The sequence below is a fragment of the Mustelus asterias genome, chromosome 3 (assembly GCF_964213995.1).
Source record: "Mustelus asterias chromosome 3, sMusAst1.hap1.1, whole genome shotgun sequence".
Lineage (NCBI taxonomy): Eukaryota > Metazoa > Chordata > Chondrichthyes > Carcharhiniformes > Triakidae > Mustelus > Mustelus asterias.
Genome location: NC_135803.1, coordinates 194,728 through 216,948, shown reverse-complemented (window position 1 = coordinate 216,948; position 22,221 = coordinate 194,728). Strand labels below are relative to the sequence as shown.

General features: G+C 46.6%; 1 protein-coding gene across 6 annotated transcripts in view; it reads left to right on the top strand.

Annotated features, from left to right (window-relative positions):
* Window positions 1-22,221, top strand: part of LOC144482556 (leucine-rich repeat-containing protein 31-like) — a 120,286-nt gene that overhangs the window by 74,680 nt on the left and 23,385 nt on the right. For all 6 annotated transcript variants that reach the window (XM_078201519.1, XM_078201520.1, XM_078201522.1 and 3 more), the window contains one exon: window positions 16,230-16,397. In XM_078201519.1, the coding sequence (XP_078057645.1) occupies window positions 16,230-16,397 (168 nt within the window). The remainder of the gene's footprint in view (window positions 1-16,229; window positions 16,398-22,221) is intronic.

Genomic DNA, 22,221 nt, shown 5'->3' with positions numbered 1-22,221 from the left:
AGGTCGGAGGTGACGATCACGAGGGGTCACGGGCTCAAGCTGAGAGGGGCGAAGTATAACTCAGACATCAGAGGGACGTTTTTTACACAGAGGGTGGTGGGGGCCTGGAATGCGCTGCCAAGTAGGGTGGTGGAGGCAGGCACGCTGACATCGTTTAAGACTTACCTGGATAGTCACATGAGCAACCTGGGAATGGAGGGATACAAACGATTGGTCTAGTTGGACCAAGGAGCGGCACAGGCTTGGAGGGCCGAAGGGCCTGTTTCCTGTGCTGTACTGTTCTTTGTTCTGACTCTGTCTGATCCTGCCACTGCTTTCTAAATGCTCTGCTATAAAGTACTTGATAATGAACATAGAACAGTACAGCACAGAACAGGCCCTTCGGCCCACGATGTTGTGCCAAGCTTTCTCTGAAACCAAGATCAAGCTATCCCACTCCTTATCATCCTGGTGTGCTCCATGTGCCTATCCAATAACCGCTTAAATGTTCTTAAAGTGTCTGACTCCACTATCACTGCAGGCAGTCCATTCCACACCCCAACCACTCTCTGCATAAAGAACCTACCTCTGATATCCTTCCTATATCTCCCACCATGAACCCTATAGCCCCCTTGTAATAGCTCCATCCACCCGAGGAAATTGATGGATTCGAGAATTTTCCCTACTACAGTGTTAAGCTTAACTGGTCTATAATTCCCTGTTTTCTCTCTACCTCCCTTTTTGAATATTGGAGTGACATTAGGTACCCTCCAATCTGCAGGGACTGTTCCAGAGCCTAGAGAATCCTGGAAGATGACCACCAATGTATCCATTATTTCTGGAGCCACTTCGTTAAGTACTCTGGGATGTAGATTATCAGGCCCTGGGGATGTATCCACCTTCAATTCCATCAACCTTCCCAGCACCATTTCTCTACTAATACTGATCTCCCTCAGTTCTTCCCTCTCACTAAATCTTGCATTCTCCAACAGTTCTGGCATCTGATTTGTGTCCTCTTTTGTGAAGACAGAACCAAAGTATGTATTCAGTTGCTTGGCCATTTCTTTTTCCCCTATTATGCATTCCCCCATTTCTGTCTGAAGGGGACCTACATTTGTCTTCAACCTCCCTCTCTTCACGTACCTATAGAAACTCTTGGTGTCAGTCTTTATGTTCCCTGCAAGTTTACTTTCGTACTGTATTTTCCCCTTAATCAATCCCTTGGTCCTTCTTTGCTGAATTCTAAACTGCTCCCAATCCTCAGACCTATTATTTTTCTTGGCCAATCTGTGTGCTTCTTCCTTGGATCGGATACTCTCTCTAATTTCCTTTGTAAGCCATGGATTGGCCCTCTTACCCATTTTGCTTTGGTGCCAGACAGGAATAAACAGTTGCTGCAGTTCCCCCATGCGTTCCTTGAATGTTTGCCATTGCCTATCCACTATCATCCCTTTAAGTAACTCTCCCCCATCTATCAAGGCCAGACATACAGAGGGAGCTGGGCATGCAGTTCCACAGTTCCCTAAAAGTGGCAACACAGGTGGCCAAGGTGATTAAGACAGCATATGGCATGCTTGCCTTCATCAGCTGGGGCATTGAGTACAGGAGTTGGGAAATCATGTTGCAGCTATATAAAACCTTGGTTAAGCTGCATTTGGAGTATTATGTGCAGTTCTGGTCACCATATTATCAAAAGGACGTGGAAGCTTTGGAGAGAGTGCAAAGAAGCTTCACCAGGATGTTGCCTGGTCTCGAGGGTGTCGGCTATGAGGAGAGGTTGAATAAACTAGGATTGTTTTCACTGGAAAGATGGAGGCTGAGGGGAGACCTGATAGAGATCTACAAAATTATGAGGGGCGTAGACAGGGTGGATAGTCAGAGGCTTTTTCCAAGGGTGGAAGTGTCAATTACACAGGGCACAGGTTCAAGGTGAGGGGGGAAAGTTTAAGGGAGATGTGTGGGGGAAGTTTTTCACGCAGAGAGTGGTGGGTGCCTGGAACGCGCTGCCAGAGGAGGTGGTGGAAGCAGGAACATTAGCAACATTTAAGAGACATCTGGATGGGTCCATGAATAGGGAGGGAATAGAGGGATACGGACTGAGTAAGGGCAGAAGGGTTTTTTAAAGTTAGGGCATCATGATGGGCACAGGCTTGGAGGGTCGAAGGGTCTGTTCCTGTGCTGTAGTTTTCTTTGTTCTTTGAATGTTCCCGGCCGTGCAGCTGAAGTTTCTCACCAGATTATCCAGCGTTCTTTACACACAGAATCCGGAGCCTGGTTCCAGCAGGGCGGGGCCTGTGGATTGGGGCACTCTTTAAAAATAAAAATAAGCATCAGAAATAACCTCCCCACTCCCCCAACAAGCACCACCCCCACATAAAGGGAACCTTCCCCCCCCCCCCCCCATGGGTCTCCCAAGAGGACTCTCTCCTGGCTCTGCACCCCCCCCCCATGCCAAGAGGGGCACTGCCAGAGGGTAGTGACATGGGCATGTTCCCCTCCTCCCTGGGGCTATACTTTGTGTCCTTGGTGGGGGGACGGGGGTGGGGGGATCAGTAATTCCCATCACTGAAACTGGGGATTTGAAAATACACGGGAGATGATCATCATGGGGGAATTTAGAAAGAGAATTCCAGTAACCGTCGCAGCTGCTGCTTTAGCTGAGCTGATAACCCACGGTCTGTGTGAAATATACGTGAGTCAGCAAGGAAATTGGAGAATATAGAAAACTTTGGTAAAAGTGCCAGTAAAAAGAAGCAGATGGTCTATTAAAGCTGTCCAGGTAGAAAGTCGATGTGAAGGGAAAAAGTTAATGTTACCTTTGCAACATGGCTGCAAATAGGAGGTTGAATTGCTGGAAGTTAAATGGGAGACTGGTCGCAGTGATAGGAACTTGACGAGTTCAGTTAATAAAAGTGTTTTGGAATTTGAATCCCAAGTGAGAGAAATACCAAGTGAATTCATAGAGAAAAATCAAAATTAGCCAGAGGTCGAAATATGTTCTTGACCGTACCGAAGGGCAGGTTAAAGAGATTGTTTTATAATGTGAGGGGTAAAGATATCACTGATGCTGCGATACTGCCATCTTCTGTCCAGAGGGGTTATTGCAGGAGAAATTATTAGTCAAATATACGAGGAATTTAAATCTACCTCACTATACAAAATTGGCTTTTTGACAGAAGCCAGAGGGTGGTTGTACAGGGTTGTTTTTCAAACTGGAGGCCTGTGACCAGCGGTGTGCCTCAGGGATCAGTGCTGGGCCCACTGTTATTTGTCATTTATATTAATGATTTGGATGAGAATATAGGAGGCATGGTTAGTAAGTTTGCAGATAGAAACATAGAAAAACTACAGCACAAACAGGCCCTTCAGCCCACAAGTTGTGCCAAACACATCCCTACCTTCTAGACCTACCTATAACCCTCCATCCTATTAAGCTCCCTGTACTCATCCAGGAGTCTCTTAAAAGACCCTATTGAGTTCGCCTCCACCACCCCTGACGGCAGCCGATTCCACTCACCCACCACCCTCTGTGTGAAAAACTTACCCCTAACATCTCCCCTGTACCTACCCCCCAGCACCTTAAACCTGTGTCCTCTCGTAGCAGCCATTTCCACCCTGGGAAAAAGCCTCTGTGAGTCCACCCGATCTATGCCTCTCAACATCTGATATACCTCTATTAGGTCTCCTCTCATCCTTCGTCTCTCCAAGGAGAAAAGACCGAGCTCCCTCAGCCTATCCTCATAAGGCATGCCACTCAATCCAGGCAACATCCTTGTAAATCTCCTCTGCACCCTTTCAATCGTTTCCACATCCTTCCTGTAATGAGGCGACCAGAACTGAGCACAGTACTCCAAGATGACACCAAGATTGGTGGCATAGTGGACAGTGAAGAAAGTTATCTCCAATTGCAACGGGATCTTGATCAATTGGGCCAGTGGGCTGATGAATGGCACATGGAGTTTAATTTGGACAAATGCGAGGTGATGCATTTTGGTAGATTGAACCAGGGCAAGACTTACTCTGTTAATGGTAGGGCGTTGGGGAGAGTTACAGAACAAAGAGATCTAAGGGTACATGTTCATAGCTCCTTGGAAGTGGAGTCACAGGTGGACAGAGTGGTGAAGAAGGCATTTGGCATGCTTGGTTTCATCGCTCAGAACATTGAATACAGGAGTTGGGACGTCTTGTTGAAGTTGTACAAGACATTGGTAAGGCCACACTTGGAATACTGTGTGCAATTCTGGTCACCCTATTATAGAAAGGATATTATTAAACTAGAAAGAGTGCAGAAAAGATTTACTAGGATGCTACCGGGACTTGATGGATTGAGTTATAAGGAGAGGCTGAATAGACTGGGACTTTTTTCTCTGGAGCGTAGGAGGCTGAGGGGTGACCTTATAGAGGTCTATAAAATAATGAGGGGCATAGACCAGGTAGATAGTCAATATCTTTTCCCAAAGGTAGGGGAGTCTAAAACTAGAGGGCATAGGTTTAAGGTGAGAGGGGAGAGATACAAAAGTGTCCAGAGGGGCAATTTTTTCACAGAGGGTGATGAGTGTCTGGAACAAGCTGCCAGAGGTAGTAGAACAAAGAACAAAGAACAGTACAGCACAGGAAACAGGCCATTCGGCCCTCCAAGCCTGTGCCGCTCATTGGTCCAACTAGACCATTCGTTTATATCCCTCCATTCCCAGACTGCTCATGTGACTATCCAGGTAAGTCTTAAACGATGCCAGCGTGTCTGCCTCCACCACCCTACTTGGCATCGCATTCCAGGCCCCCACCACTCTCTGTGTAAAAAACATCCCTCTGATATCTGAGTTATACCTCGCCCCTCTCACCTTGAGCCTGTGACCCCTCAGGATCGTCACCTCCGACCTGGGAAAAAGCTTCCCGCTGTTCACCTTATCTATACCCTTCATAATTTTGTACACCTCTATTAGGTCTCCCCTCATTCTCCGTCTTTCCAGGGAGAACAAGCCCAGTTTACCCAATCTCTCCTCATAGCTAAGACCCTACATACCAGGCAACATCCTGGTAAACCTTCTCTGCACTCTCTCTAAAGCCTCCACGTCCTTCTGGTAGTGCGGCGACCAGAACTGGACGCAGTACTCCAAATGTGGCCTAACCAGCGTTCTATACAGCTGCAACATCAGACTCCAGCTTTTATACTCTATACCCCGTCCTATAGAGGCAAGCATACCATATGTCTTCTTCACGACCTTCTCCACTTGTGCTGCCACCTTCAAGGATTTGTGGACTTGCACACCTAGGTCCCTCTGTGTTTCTATACTCTTGATGACTCTGCCATTTATTGTATAACTCCCCCCTACATTAGTTCTTCCAAAATGCATCGCTTTGCACTTATCCGGATTAAATTCCATCTGCCATTTCCCCGCCCAGTTTTCCAGCCTATCTATATCCTGCTGTATTGTCCGACAATGCTCATCGCTATCCGCAAGTCCAGCCACCTTCGTATCATCCGCAAACTTGCTGATAACACCAGTTACACCTTCTTCCAAATCATATATATATATCACAAATAGCAGAGGTCACAGTACAGAGCCCTGCGGAACACCACTGGTCACAGACCTCCAGCCGGAGGCGGGTACAATTTTATCTTTTAAAAAACACTTAGATAGTTACATGGGTATGATGGGTATAGAGGGATATGGGCCAAATGTGGGCAATTGGGATTAGTTTTGGGGTTTTAAAAAGGGTGGCATGGACAAGTTGGGCCAAAGGGCCTGTTTCCATGCTGTAAACCTCTGACTCTATACAGAGGAAAATTGAAACATAATTTGAAAACAGGAAAGCTAATTGTTAGTGGCTAAAAAAATGTCCATTGTAGGAATTCAGTTAATTTTAGATTGGATCTCGATCCTGACCACTCCCAAGGTGAGGGCGATAGAGAAACCTATTCAAATACAATCAACATTCGCTTTACATTCTGCATTGTTTCCAGACTGCGTGGTGCAAGATCACAGGCTAACAAACCTAGACAGCAAGGGGAAGAACCGAAAAGATGGGGGTGGGGTTGAACCTCAGTTGACTGGTTCTATTGTTGAAAAGAATGCCAGGAGTAGGTTAGAGAGAATGCGGATGGAGTGTTTAGCCCATTAAAGATAGAGGAGTTACAACAGAGCATGCTGAATGGTCTGGACACAGTGGACAAGGTGGAAAGGATGTTTCCTCTTGTGGGTGAGTCCAGAACTAGGGGGGGCACTGTTTTCAAATTAGGTGTCGCCCTTTTAGAACAGAGATAGAAACATAGACAAAGAAAAACTACAGCACAAAATTGGCCCTTTGGCCCCACAAGTTGTGCCGAACATATCCCTACCTTTTAGGCCATAGAAACATAGAGGAGAATTTTTTACTCAGAGGGTTTGTTTGATTTTGGAACTCTCTGCCTCAGAAGACAGTGAAACGGGTCACTGGATATTGTTAAGGCAGAGGTAGATAGATTCTTGTTAGGTAATGGAGACAAAGATTATCGGGGGTAGATGGGAATGTGGAAATCGGAACGCAAGTATGTCAGCCATGATCTTATTAAATGGTGGAATGTTCTCAAGGAGCCGAATGGCCTACTTTTGCTCCTGTTTCTTGTATGAGTCTGTATGTAATTAAAAAAGCTACATCAGATAGCTTTTCTGAAACCTGGGCAGAATACATTCCAGAGTGTAATTATCTAAAGGCAATGTGCTAATGCAAAGATGGAAATGGCCTCAAATCTCTGTCAAGGAAATGTGGGCAGTGGTGCGCACCGAGTGGGCATTCCATCTGGATACAGGATTGAAATTAAGCGAGTGGTCTATGATTCTGCTATGTATTTTTTAACTGACATCTTGGCTGGACATTTGGGGAGTTAGAAAAACACAAGCTAAGATGCAAAAAGGTCAAATAGTTTGGATGGGACAGTTTTTGTGCAGTGTGTGCAGGAGGGTTTCCTGACACAATATGTGGATAGGCCGACAAGAGGTGAGGCCACATTGGATTTGGTACTGGGAAATGAACCGGGCCAAGTGTTAGATTTGGTTGTGGGAGACCACTTTGGAGATAGTGACCACAATTCGGTGTCTTTTGTTATTGCAATGGAGAGGGATAGGGCCGTACGGCAGGGCAAGGTTTACAATTGGGGGAGAGGTAATTATGATACGATTAGGCAAGAATTAGGGGGCATAAGATGGGAACAGAAACTGTCACTGGATATTGGCACGAATGAAAAGTGGAACTTTTTCAAGGAACAAATACTGGGTGTCCTTGATAGGTATGTCCCTGTCAGGCAGGGAGGAAATGGCCGAGTGAGGGAACCATGGTTCACGAAAGAGGTGAAATGTCTTGTGAAAAGGAAGAGGGAAGCTTATGTAGGGATGAGGAAACAAGGTTCAGATGGCTCGATTGAGGGTTACAAGTTAGCAAGGAATGAGCTGAAAAAGGGGCTTAGGAGAGCTAGGAGGGGACATGAGAAGTCCTTGGCGGGTCGGATCAAGGAAAACCCCAAGGCTTTTTACTCTTATGTGAGGAATAAAAGAATGACCAGGGTGAGGTTAGGGCCGGTCAAGGACAGTAGTGGGAACTTGTGTATGGAGTCAGTAGAGATAGGCGAGGTGATGAATGAATACTTTTCTTCAGTGTTCACCAAGGAGAGGGGCCATGTTTTTGAGGAAGAGAAGGTGTTACAGACTAATAGGCTGGAGGAAATAGATGTTTGGAGGGAGGATGTCCTGGCAGTTTTGAATAAACTGAAGGTCGATAAGTCCCCTGGGCCTGATGAAATGTATCCTAGGATTCTTTGGGAGGCAAGGGATGAGATTGCAGAGCCTTTGGCTTTGATCTTTGGGTCCTCACTGTCCACGGGGATAGTGCCAGAGGACTGGAGAGTGGCAAATGTTGTTCCTCTGTTTAAGAAAGGGAATAGAAATGACCCTGGTAATTATAGACCGGTTAGTCTTACTTCGGTGGTTGGTAAATTGATGGAAAAGGTCCTTAGGGATGGGATTTACGACCATTTAGAAAGATGCGGATTAATCCGGGATAGTCAGCACGGATTCGTGAAGGGCAAGTCGTGCCTCACAAATTTGATAGAATTTTTAAGTGTGTTGATGAAGGTAGGGCAGTTGATGTCATATACATGGATTTTAGTAAGGCGTTTGATAAGGTCCCCCATGGTCGGCTTATGATGAAAGTGAGGAGGTGTGGGATAGAGGGAACGTTGGCCGATTGGATAGGTAACTGGCTGTCTGATCGAAGACAGAGGCTGGTGGTGGATGGAAAATTTTCGGACTGGAGGCAGGTTGCTAGCGGAGTGCCACAGGGATCAGTGCTTAGTCCTCTGCTCTTTGTGATTTTTATGACTAACTTAGAGGAGCGGGCTGAAGGGTGGATCAGTAAATTTGTTGATGACACCAAGATTGGTGGAGTAGTGGATGAGGTGAAGGGCTGTTGTAGGCTGCAAAGAGACATAGATAGGATGCAAAGCTGGGCTGAAAAATGGCAAATGAAGTTTAACCCTGATAAATGTGAGGTGATTCATTTTGGTAGGACTAATTTAAATGTGGATTACAGGGTCAAAGGTAGGGTTCTGAAGACTGGAGGAACAGAGAGATCTTGGGGTCCATATCCACAGATCTCTAAAGGTTGCCACTCAAGTGGATAGAGCTGTGAAGAAGGCCTATAGTGTGTTAGCTTTTATTAACAGGGGGTTGGAGTTTAAGAGCCGTGGGGTTATGCTGCAACTGTACAGGACCTTGGTGAGACCACATTTGGAGTATTGTGTGCAGTTCTGGTCACCTCACTATAAGAAGGATGTGGAAGCGCTGGAAAGAGTGCAGAGGAGATTTACCAGGATGCTGCCTGGTTTGGAGGGTAGGTCATATGAGGAAAGGTTGAGGGAGCGAGGGCTGTTCTCTCTGGAGCGGAGGAGGCTGAGGGGAGACTTAATAGAGGTTTATAAAATGATGAAGGGGATAGATAGACTGAACATTCAAGGACTATTTCCTTGGGTGGATGGAGCTATTACAAGGGGGCATAACTATAGGGTTCATGGTGGGAGATATAGGAAGGATATCAGAGGTAGTTTCTTTACGCAGAGAGTGGTTGGGGTGTGGAATGGACTGCCTGCAGTGATAGTGGAGTCAGACACTTTAGGAACATTTAGGCGGTTATTGGCTAGGCACATGGAGCACACCAGGATGATAGGGAGTGGGATAGCTTGATCTTGGTTTCAGATAAAGCTCAGCACAACGTCGTGGGCCGAAGGGCCTGTTCTGTGCTGTACTGTTCTATGTTCTATCTAAAACCTTTCCATTGGTCTAGATGCATAAAGATGTGGTTAAATGTTGACATACACGCCGCACTCTCAAATGGTCGGAAAATCGCCAGCAATAATTAAACCTTCCCACTGAATTTCTATTCCAGTGTTTGAGTAACTGTTTAACAGAGTCCTGATTGATTGTGTAGGATGCCCCTCCACCCTCCACGATTATGTCAGTATTTACTGACAATCGTGGATGTGTTTACGAGGGATTCCTTGAAGAAAATTCACAGCAAAGCTGGTGGTGGAAGAGTTGACTAAAATCTTTACAAGATATGGATTACCAAACAAAATACAATCTGATAAAATTTCATGTCAAGATCGAAAAGTGTCCAGAGAGGCAATTTTTTCACAGAGGGTGGTGAGTGCCTAGAACAAGCTGCCAGAGGTAGTAGTAGAGGCGGGTACAATTTTGTCTTTTAAAAAGCTTTTAGATAGATACATGGGTAAGATGGGTATAGAGGGATATGGGCCAAATGTGGGCAATTGAGACTAGCTTAGGGGTTTAAAGAAAAGGGCTGCATGGACAGGTTGGGCCGAAGGGCCAGTTTCCATAGAACATAGAAAAACTACAGCACAAACAGGCCCTTCGGCCCACAAGTTGTGCCGAACACATCCCTACCGTCTAGACCTATCTATAACCCTCCATCCTATTAAGCTCCATGTACTCATCCAGGAGTCTCTTGAAAGACACTATTGAGTTTGCCTCCACCACCACTGACGGCAGCCGATTCCACTCGCCCATCACCCTCTGTGTGAAAAATTTACCCGTAACATCTCCCCTGTACCTACCCCCCAGCACCTTAAACCTGTGTCCTCTCGTAGCAGACATTTCCACCCTGGGAAAAAGCCTCTGAGAGTCCACCCAATCTATGCCTCTCAACATCTTGTACACCTCAATTAGGTCTCCTCTCATCCTTCGTCTCTCCAAGGAGAAAAGACCGAGCTGGACTTGCGGATAGCGAAGAGCATTGTCGGGCAATACAGCAGGATATAGATAGGCTGGAAAATTGGGCGGAGAGGTGGCAGATGGAGTTTAATCCGGATAAATGCGAAGTGATGCATTTTGGAAGAAATAATGTAGGGAGGAGTTATACAATAAATGGCAGAGTCATCAGGAGTATAGAAACACAGAGGGACCTAGGTGTGCAAGTCCACAAATCCTTCAAGGTGGCAACACAGGTGGAGAAGGTGGTGAAGAAGGCATATGGTATGCTTGCCTTTATAGGATGGGGTATAGAGTATAAAAGCTGGAGTCTGATGATGCAGCTGTATAGAACGCTGGTTAGGCCACATTTGGAGTACTGTGTCCAGTTCTGGTCGCCGCACTACTAGAAGGACGTGGAGGCATTAGAGAGAGTGCAGAGAAGGTTTACCAGGATGTTGCCTGGTATGGAGGGTCTTAGCTATGAGGAGAGATTGGGTAGACTGGGGTTGTTCTCCTTGGAAAGACGGAGAATGAGGGGAGATCTAATAGAGGTGTACAAGATTATGAAGGGTATAGATAGGGTGAACAGTGGGAAGCTTTTTCCCAGGTCGGAGGTGACGATCACGAGAGGTCACGGGCTCAAGGTGAGAGGGGCGAAGTATAACTCAGATATCAGAGGGACGTTTTTTACACAGAGGGTGGTGGGGCCTGGAATGCGCGGCCAAGTAGGGTGGTGGAGGCAGGCACGCTGACATCGTTTAAGACTTACCTGGATAGTCACATGAGCAGCCTGGGAATGGAGGGATACAAACGATTGGTCTAGTTGGACCAAGGAGCGGCACAGCTTGGAGGGCCGAAGGGCCTGTTTCCTGTGCTGTACTGTTCTTTGTTCTTTGTTCTCCCTCAGCCTATCCTCATAAGGCATGCCACTCAATCCAGGCAACAGCCTTGTAAATCTCCTCTGCACCCTTTCAATCTTTTCCACATCCTTCCTATAGTGAGGCGACCAGAACTGAGCACAGTACTTCAAGTGGGGTCTGACGAGGATCTTATATAGCTGCATCATTATCCCCGGACTCCTAACCTCAATCCCTCGATTGATAAAGGCCAGTACACCATACGCCTTCTTAAGCACCTCCTCCATCTTCGGGGCCGATTTTAGAGTCCTATGGACCCGGACCCCAAGGTCCTTCTGATCCTCTACAGTACTAAGAGTCTTTCCCTTTATATTGTACTCCTTCATCCCATTTGACCTACCAAAATGGACCACGACGCATTTATCTGGGTTGAGGTCCATCTGCCACTTGTCCGCCCAGTCTTGCATCCTATCTATGTCCCTCTGTAACTTCTGACATCCCTCCAGACTATCCACAACCCCACCAACCTTTGTGTCGTCGGCAAACTTACCAACCCATCCCTCCACTTCCTCATCCAGGTCATTTATGAAAATGACAAACAGCAAGGGCCCCAGAGCAGATCCCTGGGAACAGATCCCTGGGGCACACCACTGGTGACCGACCTCCATTTAGAAAAAGACCCATCTATACCCACTCTCTGCCTCCTTTGGGCAAGCCAGTTCTGGATCCACCGGGGAGCAACCCCTTGGATCCCATGCCCTCTCACTTTTTCTAGAAGCCTTGCATGGGGGACCTTATCGAACGCCTTGCAAAAATCCATATAAACCACATCTACCGCCTTCCCTTCGTCAATGTGTTCAGTCACATTTTCGAAGAACTCCCCCAGGCTCGTAAGGCACGATCTGCCCTTGACAAAGCCATGCTGAGTATTCTTGAGCATACTAAACCTCTCTAAATGCTCATATATCCTGTCCCTCAGGATCTTCTCCGTCAGTTTACCAACCACTGAGATTAGACTCACCGGTCGGTAATTACCTGGGCTATCCCTATTCCCCTTCTTGAAGATCGGAACCACATATGAGGAAAATAGGAAACACTTATGAGGAAAGGTTGAGGGAACTTGGGCTTTTCTCTTTGGAGCGGAGGAGGTTGAGAGGAGACTTGATAGAGGTTTATAAGATGATGAGGGGGATAGAAAGAGTGAACGTTCAAAGACTATTTCCTCGGGTGAATGGAGCGGTAACTGGGGTGCATAACTATAGGGTTCATGGTGGGAGATATAGGAAGGATGTCCGAGGTAGGTTTTTTACTCAGAGAGTGGTTGGGGTGTGGAATGGACTGCCTGCAGGGATAGTGGAGTCAGAAACTTTAGGAACATTTAAGAAGCTATTGGATAGGCACATGGAGTACTTCGGGATGATAGGGAGGAAATAGCTTGATCTGGGTTTCAGACAAAGCTCGGCACAACATCGTGGACCGAAGGGCCTGTTCTGTGCTGTACTGTTCTATGTTCTCTATGTTCTATCCGCAATCCTCCGGCACCTCTCCAGTCTCCATCGACGACGCAAAGATCATTGCCAGAGGCTCTGCAATCTCTTCCCTCGCCTCCCACAGTAACCTGGGGTACATCCCATCCGGACCCGGCGACTTATCTATCTTGATGCCATTCAAAGATTCCAGCACAACCTCTTTCTTAAAGTCCACATACTCAATCCTTTCAGTCCACCGCACTCCCACAGTACATCCACCCAGGTCCCTCTCCTCTGCGAAAACCGAGGCAAAATACTGATTGAGCACCTCTGCCATTTCTACTGGTTCCGTACAGACTTTCCCGCCTTCACCTTTTATAGGCCCTATTCCGTCACATCTCATCCTTTTACTCTTCGCATATTTATAGAACGCCTTAGGGTTCTCAATCCTACCTGCCAAGGCCTTCTCGTGACCCCTTCTGGCTCTACTAATTTCCTTCTTTAGTCCCTTCCTACACGCCGTACACTCTTCTAAATCCCTATCTTCACCAAGCTCTCTGAGCCTTTTGTACGCTTTCCTTTTCTTCTCGACTAGGTCCCGCACAGCTTTCGTGCACCATGGTTCCTTTAACCGACCAACACCTCCCTGTCTGCTCAGAACGTTGTCCTGTAGAACTCTAGACAGACATTCCTTGAAAAACTGCCACCTCTCTTCAGTACATTTCCCCGAGAATACCTCCTTCCAATTTACTCCTCTAATTTGCTGCCTTATGTCTTCATATTTCCCCTTACTCCATATAAACGCTTTCCTAGCTTGCCTGATCCTCTCTTTTTCCAATGCAAGCCTAAAGGAGATAGGGTTATGATCACTATCCCCAAGATGCCTTCCCACTGAGAGATCTGACACCTGTCCAGGTTCATTGGTCAGTATCAGATCAAGTACAGCCTCACCTCTTGACGGCTTGTCCACATGCTGTGTCAGGAAACCCTCCTGAACACACCTAATGAACTCTCCCCCATCCAATCCCCTTACCCTAGGGATATTCCAATCTATGTTTGGGAAATTAAAGTCTCCCATCACAGCAACTCTGCTATTACTGCATTTCTCCAGGATCTGTTTCCCTATCTGCTCCTCCACCTCCCTGTTACTATTGGGCGGCCTATAGAAAGCTCCCAGCAAAGTGACCGGCCCCTTCCCACTCTGAACTTCCACCCACAGAGACTCGGTGGACAATCCCTCCACAGCATACACCTTCTCTACAGCTGTGACACTATCCCTGATCAGCAGTGCCACTCCACCCCCTCTCTTGCCTCCCTCCCTGTCCTTCCTGAAACATCTGAATCCCGGCACCTGGAGTATCCAGTCCTGTCCCTGAGAAATCCAAGTCTCTGTAATGGCCACCACATCACACTTCCAGGCATCTATCCACGCTCTGAGCTCATCCCCTTTATTCACTAGACTCCTGGCATTGAAGTAAACACATCTCAATCCTTTGGTCTGAGCTCTCCCCTTCTCTATTCCCTGTCCATCCGTCCTCTTGCACTGCCTATAACCCTTCTCTGTTTTCGAGCTACCTTCCTCACTCTCAGTCACCTCATTTTGATCCCCTCCCCCCAACCTATCTAGTTTAAACTTTCCATGCTGTAAACCTCTATGACTCTAATGTTGAGAAAGTTGAAATCACTGAATATAATAACCCTATTGTTTTTGCTTTTACACGCTTCGACAAACTGAGCACAGATTTGCTCCTCAATATCCCTCTGTCTATCTGGGGGTCTATAATGAACACCTAACAATGTGGCTGCCACTTTTTATTCCTAAGCTTTACCCACAAAGCTTCATTTGATGCCCCCTCCATAGTCACATGAGCAGCCTGGGAATGGAGGGATACAAACGATTGGTCTAGTTGGACCAAGGAGCGGCACAGGCTTGGAGGGCTGAAGGGCCTGTTTCCTGTGCTGTACTGTTCTTGGTTCTTTGTTCAATGTATCATCTCTCCTTACTACAGCAACTAACGCAAAAGAACAAAGAAAATTACAGCACAAGAACAGGCCCTTTCGGCCCTCCAAGCCTGCACCAACCATGCTGCCCGACTTAACTAAAACCCCCACCCTTCCGGGGACCATATCCCTCTATTGTCATCCTATTCATGTATTTGTCCAGACGCCCCGTAAAAGTCACTACCGCATCAAAGACTATTTCCTCGGGTGGATGGAGCTATTACAAGGGGGCATAACTATAGGGTTCGTGGTGGGAGATACAGGAAGGATATCAGAGGTAGGTTCTTTACGCAGAGAGTGGTTGGGGTGTGGAATGGATTGCCTGCAGTGATAGTGGAGTCAGACACTTTAGGAACATTTAAGCGGTTATTGGATAGGCACATGGAGCACACCAGGATGATAGGGAGTGGGATAGCTTGATCTTGATTTCAGATAAAGCTCGGCACAACATCGTGGGCCGAAGGGCCTGTTCTGTGCTGTACTGTTCTATGTTCTATGTTCTATGTATCCACTTCCACTACCTCCCCCGGCAACACCACCCTTTGTGTAAAAAAAAACTTGCCTTGTACATCTCCTTTAAACCTTGCCCCTCACACCTTAAACCTGTGGCCCCTAGTAATTGATGCTTCCACCCCAGGAAAAAGCTTCTGACTATCCACTCTGTCCATGCCTCTCATAATCTTGTAGACTTCTATCAGGTCGCCCCTCAACCTCCATTGTTCCAGTGGGAACAAACAAAGTTTCTCCAACCTCTCCTAATAGCGAATGCCCTCCATACCAGGCAACATCTTGGTAAATCTTTTCTGTACCCTCTCCAAAGCCTCCACATCCTTCTGGTAGTGTGGCGACCAGAATTGAACACTATATTCCAAGTGCGGCCTAACTAAGGTTCTGTAAAGCTGCAACATTACTTGCCAATTTTTAAATACCCCGGCCGATGAAGGTAAGCATGCCATATGCCTTCTTGACTATCTTCTCCACCTGCGTTGCCACTTTCAGTGACCTGTGTACCTGTACACCCAGATCCCTCTGCCTATCAATACTCTTAAGGGTTCTGCCATTTACTGTATATTTCCTATGTGTATTAGACCTTCCAAAATGCATTACTCAATTAATAATGCAATGCCTCCTCCTCTCTTACCTCTGGCAAGGTGGCACAGTGGTTGGCACTGCTGCCTCACAGCTCCAGGGACACGGGTTCAATTCTGGCCTCAGGTCACTGTCTGTGTGGAGTTTGCATGTTCTCCTGTGTCTGTGTGGGTTTCCTCCGGGTGCTCCAGTTTCCTTCCATAGTCCAAAGATGTGTGGGTTAGGTTGACTGGCCATGCTAAATTAGCTCTAGTGTCAGGGGGATTAGGAGGGTAAATACATGGGGTTATTGGGATAGGGCCTGGATGGGATTGTAGTCGGTGCAGACTCGATGGGCTGAATGGCCTCCTTCTGCACTGTAGGGATTTTATGATTCTCCTGCCCTGTCTCACCTGAAGATTCTATATCCCGGAATGTTGAGTTGCCAATTGTCCTTCCTTCAACTCTGTGCAGTGAGATTGCAGAGCAACTGCTGGAGACATTGGTTCCAAACTTCACCCACGATTGTTAATTGGTTGAATTGGTGAATACAGATATTAACAATGTTACTATGTCTCCTTGTGTCATAACTTGTTTTGTTTTCCCTTCTGAAGGAAAGGCGTTGTCATCAACAACAGGACTGGAAGTTCTGGATCTCTCCATGAATAAAGATGTGGGAAGTGGTCTGGGAATCTTATTTCAGGAGTTAAAGCACGTACCTCATCTGCAAGTGTTAAAGTTGCACCTCTGTGGCTTGACAAAGGACAATTTCTCTGATTTAGGTAATTACTCTAAGGTGGCAATTGGCCATGGTGGATTGAGAAAATAAAAAGATTTGGTAGTAAGCAGGCTAGTATTTAAAGAAATAGGCCAAGGTCTACGATGTATATTACTTATCCACGATACAAACACAAAGGAAAAAGTAAATCAACTGTAATTAAATCAAATTAAGTGACTTACTACTTTTTCTGGCAAACTTATAAACCTGAGGATTGGGAGTAATTTAGAATTCAGCAAAAGAGAACCCAGAAACTGATAAAGAAAGGGAAAAGAGAGCACGAGTGCAAGCTAGCGAGGAAAGATGGGCAATTTCAGCTTCTTTAGATATGTGAAAATGAAAATATCAGCTAAGACAAATGTGGATCCTCAACAGGTGGGGACAGCAGAATTTATAGTAGAGAACGGGGACTGGAAGGGAGACTGAACAGTTAGTGAGATCTTCTGGTCCCATTGAAGGTGATCACCGTGGCAGAAGCGGGAATAAATCATCCTTCAGTTATCTCCGTCACGTAGTCGACAAGGATGGTCTCTACAAAGAACGTAAGCAAATTAGTGATCCTCAATATGCCAAGACCACAGATCGTGTCAAGGTTGCCATTTTTAGGGCTAATTGATTATTATGATAAGTTCAGCCCAAACCCTGCAACATGATTAAATGGGAATGAGAAAAATATCAGCCATGATTGAATGGCGGAGCAGACTCGATGGACCGAGAGGCCTAATTCTGCCCCTATGTCTTATGGTCTTATAGAACATAGAAAAAATACAACACAAACAGGCCCTTCGGCCCACAAGTTGCGCCAGTCATGTCCCTATCTACCTAGGCTTATATAAAGGCTTACCTGTAGCCCTCAATCCTATTAAGTCCCATGTACTCATCCAGATGTCTCTTAAAAGGCCCTATCGAGTTTGCCTCCATCACCACTGACGGCAGCTGATTCCACTCACCCACCACCCTCTGAGTGAAAAACTTACCCCTGACATCTCCTCTGTACCTACTCCCCAGCACCTTGAACCTGGGTCCTCTCGTAACAGCCATTTCAGCCCTGGGAAAAAGCCTCCGAGAATCCACCCCATCTATACCTCTCAACCTCTTGTACACCTCTATCAGGTCACCTCTCATCCTTCGTCTCTCCAAGGAGAAAAGACCGAGCTCCCTCAACCTATCCTCATAAGGCATGTCAACCAATCCAGGCAACATCCTTGTAAATCTTCTCTGCACCCTTTCAATCATTTCCACATCCCTCCTGTAATGAGGCGACCAGAACTGAGCACAGTACTCTTAAGTGGGGTCTGACGAGGGTCTTGAAAGCTGCATCATTATCTCCCGACTCCTAAACTCAATCCCTCGATTGATGAAGGCCAGCACACCATACGCCTTCTTAACCACCTCCTCTACCTGCAAGGCCGATTTTAGAGTCCTATGAACCATAGAACCATAGAAAATTACAGCTCAGAAACAGGCCTTTTGGCCCTTCTTGTCTGTGCCGAACCATTTTATGCCTAGTCCCACTGACCTGCACTTGGACCATATCCCTCCACACCCCTCTCATCCATGAACCCGTCCAAGTTTTTCTTAAATGTTAAAAGTGTTTTCTTAAGTGTTAAAAGCATTTACCACTTTATCCGGCAGCTCATTCCACACTCCCACCACTCTCTGCGTGAAGAAGCCCCCCCTAATATTCCCTTTAAACTTTTCTCCTTTCACCCTTAACCCATGCCCTCTGGTTTTTTCTCCCCTAGCCTCAGCGGAAAAAGCCTGCTTGCATTCACTCTATCTATACCCATCAAAATCTTATACACCTCTATCAAATCTACCCTCAATCTTCTACGCTCCAGGGAATAAAGTCCCAACCTATTCAATCTCTCTCTGTAACTCAGCTTCTCAAGTCCCGGCAACATCCTTGTGAACCTTCTCTGCACTCTTTCAGTCTTATTTACATCCTTCCTGTAACTAGGTGACCAAAACTGTACACAATACTCCAAATTCGGCCTCACCAATGCCTTATATAACCTTACCATAACACTCCAACTTTTATACTCGATACTCCGATTTATAAAGGCCAATGTACCAAAGGCACTCTTTACGACCCTATCCACCTGTGACGTCACTTTTAGAGAATTCTGTACCTGTATTCCCAGATTCCTCTGTTCAACTGCACTCTTCAGAGTCCTACCAATAACCCTGGACATTTACTATGGACCCGGACCCCAAGGTCCTTCTGATCCTCTACACTGCTAAGAGTCTTACCCTTGATATTATACTCCTTCATCCCATTTGACCTGCCAAAATGGACCACTACACATTTATCCGGGTTGAAGTCCATCTGTCACTTCTCCGCCCAGTCTTGCATCCTATCTACGTCACGCTGCAGCTTCTGACGTCCCTCCAAACTATCCACAACACCACCAATCTTCATGTCGTCGGCAAACTTACCAACCCATCCCTCCACCACCTCATCCAGGTCATTTATGAAAATGACAAACATCAAGGGTCCCAGAACAGATCCCTGGGGCACTCCACTGGTGACCGATCTCCATTCAGAAAAAGACCCATCTACAACCACTCTCTGCCTTCCGCAGGCAAGCCAGTTCTGGATCCACAAGGCAACAGCCCCTTGGATCCCATGTCCTCTCACTTTCTCGAGAAGTCTTGCATGGGGGACCTTATCGAACGCCTTGCTGAAGTCCATGTAAACCACATCTACCGCTTTTCCTTTGTCAATGTGTTTAGTCACATTTTCAAAGAACTCCACCAGGCTCGTAAGGCACGATTTGCCTTTGACAAAGCTGTGCTGACTACTTTTGAGCATACTAAACTTCTCTAAATGTTCATAATTCCTGTCCCTCAGGATATTCTCTATCAACTTACCAACCACTGAGGTTAGACTCACTGGTCGGTAATTACCTGGGCTATCCCTATTCCCCTTCTTGAAAATAGGAACCACATCCCCAATCCTCTGGAACCTCTCCCATCTCCATTGATGACGCAAAGATCATCGCCAGAGGCTCTGCAATCTCTTCCCTCGCCTCCCACAGTAACCTGGGGTACATCCCATCCGGTCCCGGCGACTTATCTATCTTGATGCTATTCAAAATTTCCAATGCATCCTCTTTCTGAATATCCACATACTCAATCTTTTCAGTCTGCCGCAATCCTGTAGTACAATTGGGTGGATTGGGGATTGGCTATCTAACAGGAAGCAGAGAGTTGGGATAAATGGGTTCTTTTCTGGTTGGCAGTTGGTGACCAGTGGTGTGCCGCAGAGATCGGTGTTGGGGCCTCAATTGTTTACCATTTACATAGATGATCTGGAGGAGGGGACTGAATGTAGGGTATTCAAGTTTGCTGATGACACGAAGGTGAGTGGGAAAGCGAATTGCGTGGAGGATGCGGAAAGTCTGCAGAGAGATTTGGATAGGCTGAGCGAGTGGGCGAGGATCTGGCAGATGGAATATAACGTTAGCAAATGTGAGGTTATCCACTTTGGAAGAAATAATAGTAAATTGGAATATTATTTAAATGGAGAAAAATTACATCGTACGACTGTGCAGAGGGACCTGGGGGTCCTTGTGCACGAATCGCAAAAACTCAGTCTGCAGGTGCAGCAGGTGATCAAGAAGGCGAATGGAATGTTGGCCTTTATCGCGAGGGGGATAGAATATAAAAGCAGGGAGGTCTTGCTGCAACTGTACAAGGCACTGGTGAGGCCGCAACTGGAGTACTGTGTGCAGTTTTGGTCCCCTTATTTGCGAAAGGATATATTGGCCATGGAGGGAGTGCAGAGAAGGTTCACCAGGTTGATACCGGAGATGAGGGGTGTAGCTTATGAGGAGAGATTAAACAGATTGGGTCTGTACTCGTTGGAGTTTAGAAGGATGAGGGGTGATCTTATAGAGACATATAGGATAATGAAGGGGCTGGATAGGGTAGAGGTGGAGAGATTCTTTCCACTTAGAAGGGAAACCAGAACTAGAGGGCACAGCCTCAAAATAAGGGGGGGCCGGTTCAGAACAGAGTTGAGGGGGAACTTCTTCTCTCAGAGGGTAGTGAATCTCTGGAATTCTCTGCCCATTGAAGTGGTGGAGGCTTCCTCGTTGAATATGTTTAAATCACGGGTAGATAGTTTTCTGATCGATAAGGGAATTAGGGGATATGGGGAGCAGGCGGGTAAGTGGAATTGATTCGCTTCAGATCAGCCATGATCTTGTTGAATGGCGGGGCAGGCTCGAAGGGCCAGATGGCCTACTCCTGCTCCTATTTCTTATGTTCTTATGTTCTTACAACCACCCAGGTATTTTTCCACCGTGAATACCGAGGTAAAGTATTCGTATTATGACTAAAGCCACTTCATATTTTACTGTGTGCTAATTAATAATAGAGTTGGACGAAGGAGTGTGAAAGTGTGTACAAAGCAGCTAAAGACGTATTCCAGCAATCTGAGGTACTTCGACCCAGAATTGAAAATTCAACTAGCTGTGAAGTATCCCCCAATGGGTGGCAACTGTGGGAGGAGCAGCTAATAGCGTTTGCAACACTAAACCCTATCAAGCGTAGAACAGCTTGAGAAGTGCTCGAGGTAACTTTGGCATTAAACAATTTCCCCAATACCTGAATGGCAGAAGATTTACTTTATTGACCAACCACAGGTCGTTGAGAACCATTTTTGGTCCATACCAGGAATTCCATCATTAACTGGAAGATGGGCATTGCTATTATCAGCACACAATCATAAACCAAGTATCGGAGATCAGAACAGCATGACAACACAGATGTCTTATCGAGATTGCCACTTCAGGATAAAACGGAATCACGAGACAGCTACATCATCATATTGTGTTTCTGCCAGGTAGAGAATGTTCCAGTGATGTCATCTCAGATGCAATTCCTACAAACATTTCACCCGTGAGATTGGCCAAAACAACCCTGTAAGAAGTTTAACAACACCAGGTTAAAGTCCAACAGGTTTATTTGGTAGCAAAAGCCACACAAGCTTTCGGAGCTGCAAGCCCCTTCTTCAGGTGAGTGGGAATTCTGTTCACAAACAGAGCATATAAAGACACAAACTCAATTTACATGAATAATGGTTGGAATGCGAATACTTACAACTAATCAAGTCTTTAAGAAACAAAATAATGTGAGTGGAGAGAGCATCAAGACAGGCTAAAAAGATGTGTATTGTCTCCAGACAAGACAGCCAGTGAAACTCTGGGGGGGGTTACAAATAGTGTGCCATGAACCCAATATCCCGGTTGAGACCGTCCTCGTGTGTGCGGAACTTGGCTATCAGTTATCAGTTTCTGTTCAGCGACTCTGCGCCGACGTGTGTCGCGAAGGCCGCCTTGGAGAACGCTTACCCGAATATCAGAGGCCGAATGCCCGTGACCGCTGAAGTGCTCCCCAACAGGAAGAGCCTGGTGATTGTCGAGCGGTGTTCATTCATCCGTTGTCGCAGCGTCTGCATAGTTTCCCCAATGTACCATGCCTCGGGACATCCTTTCTTGCAGCGTATCAGGTAGACGACGTTGGCCGAGTTGCAAGAGTATGTACCATGTACCAGGTGGATGGTGTTCTCACGTGAGATGATGGCGTCTGTGTCGATGATCCGGTACGTCTTGCAGAGGTTGCTGTGGCAGGGTTGTGTGGTGTCATGGTCGCTGTTCTCCTGAAGGCTGAGTAGTTTGCTGCGGACAATGGTCTGTTTGAGGTTGTGCGGTTGTTTGAAGGCAAGAAGTGGGGGTGTGGGGATGGCCTTGGCGAGATGTTCGTCTTCATCAATGACATGTTGAAGGCTCCGGAGGAGATGTCGTAGCTTCTCCACTCCA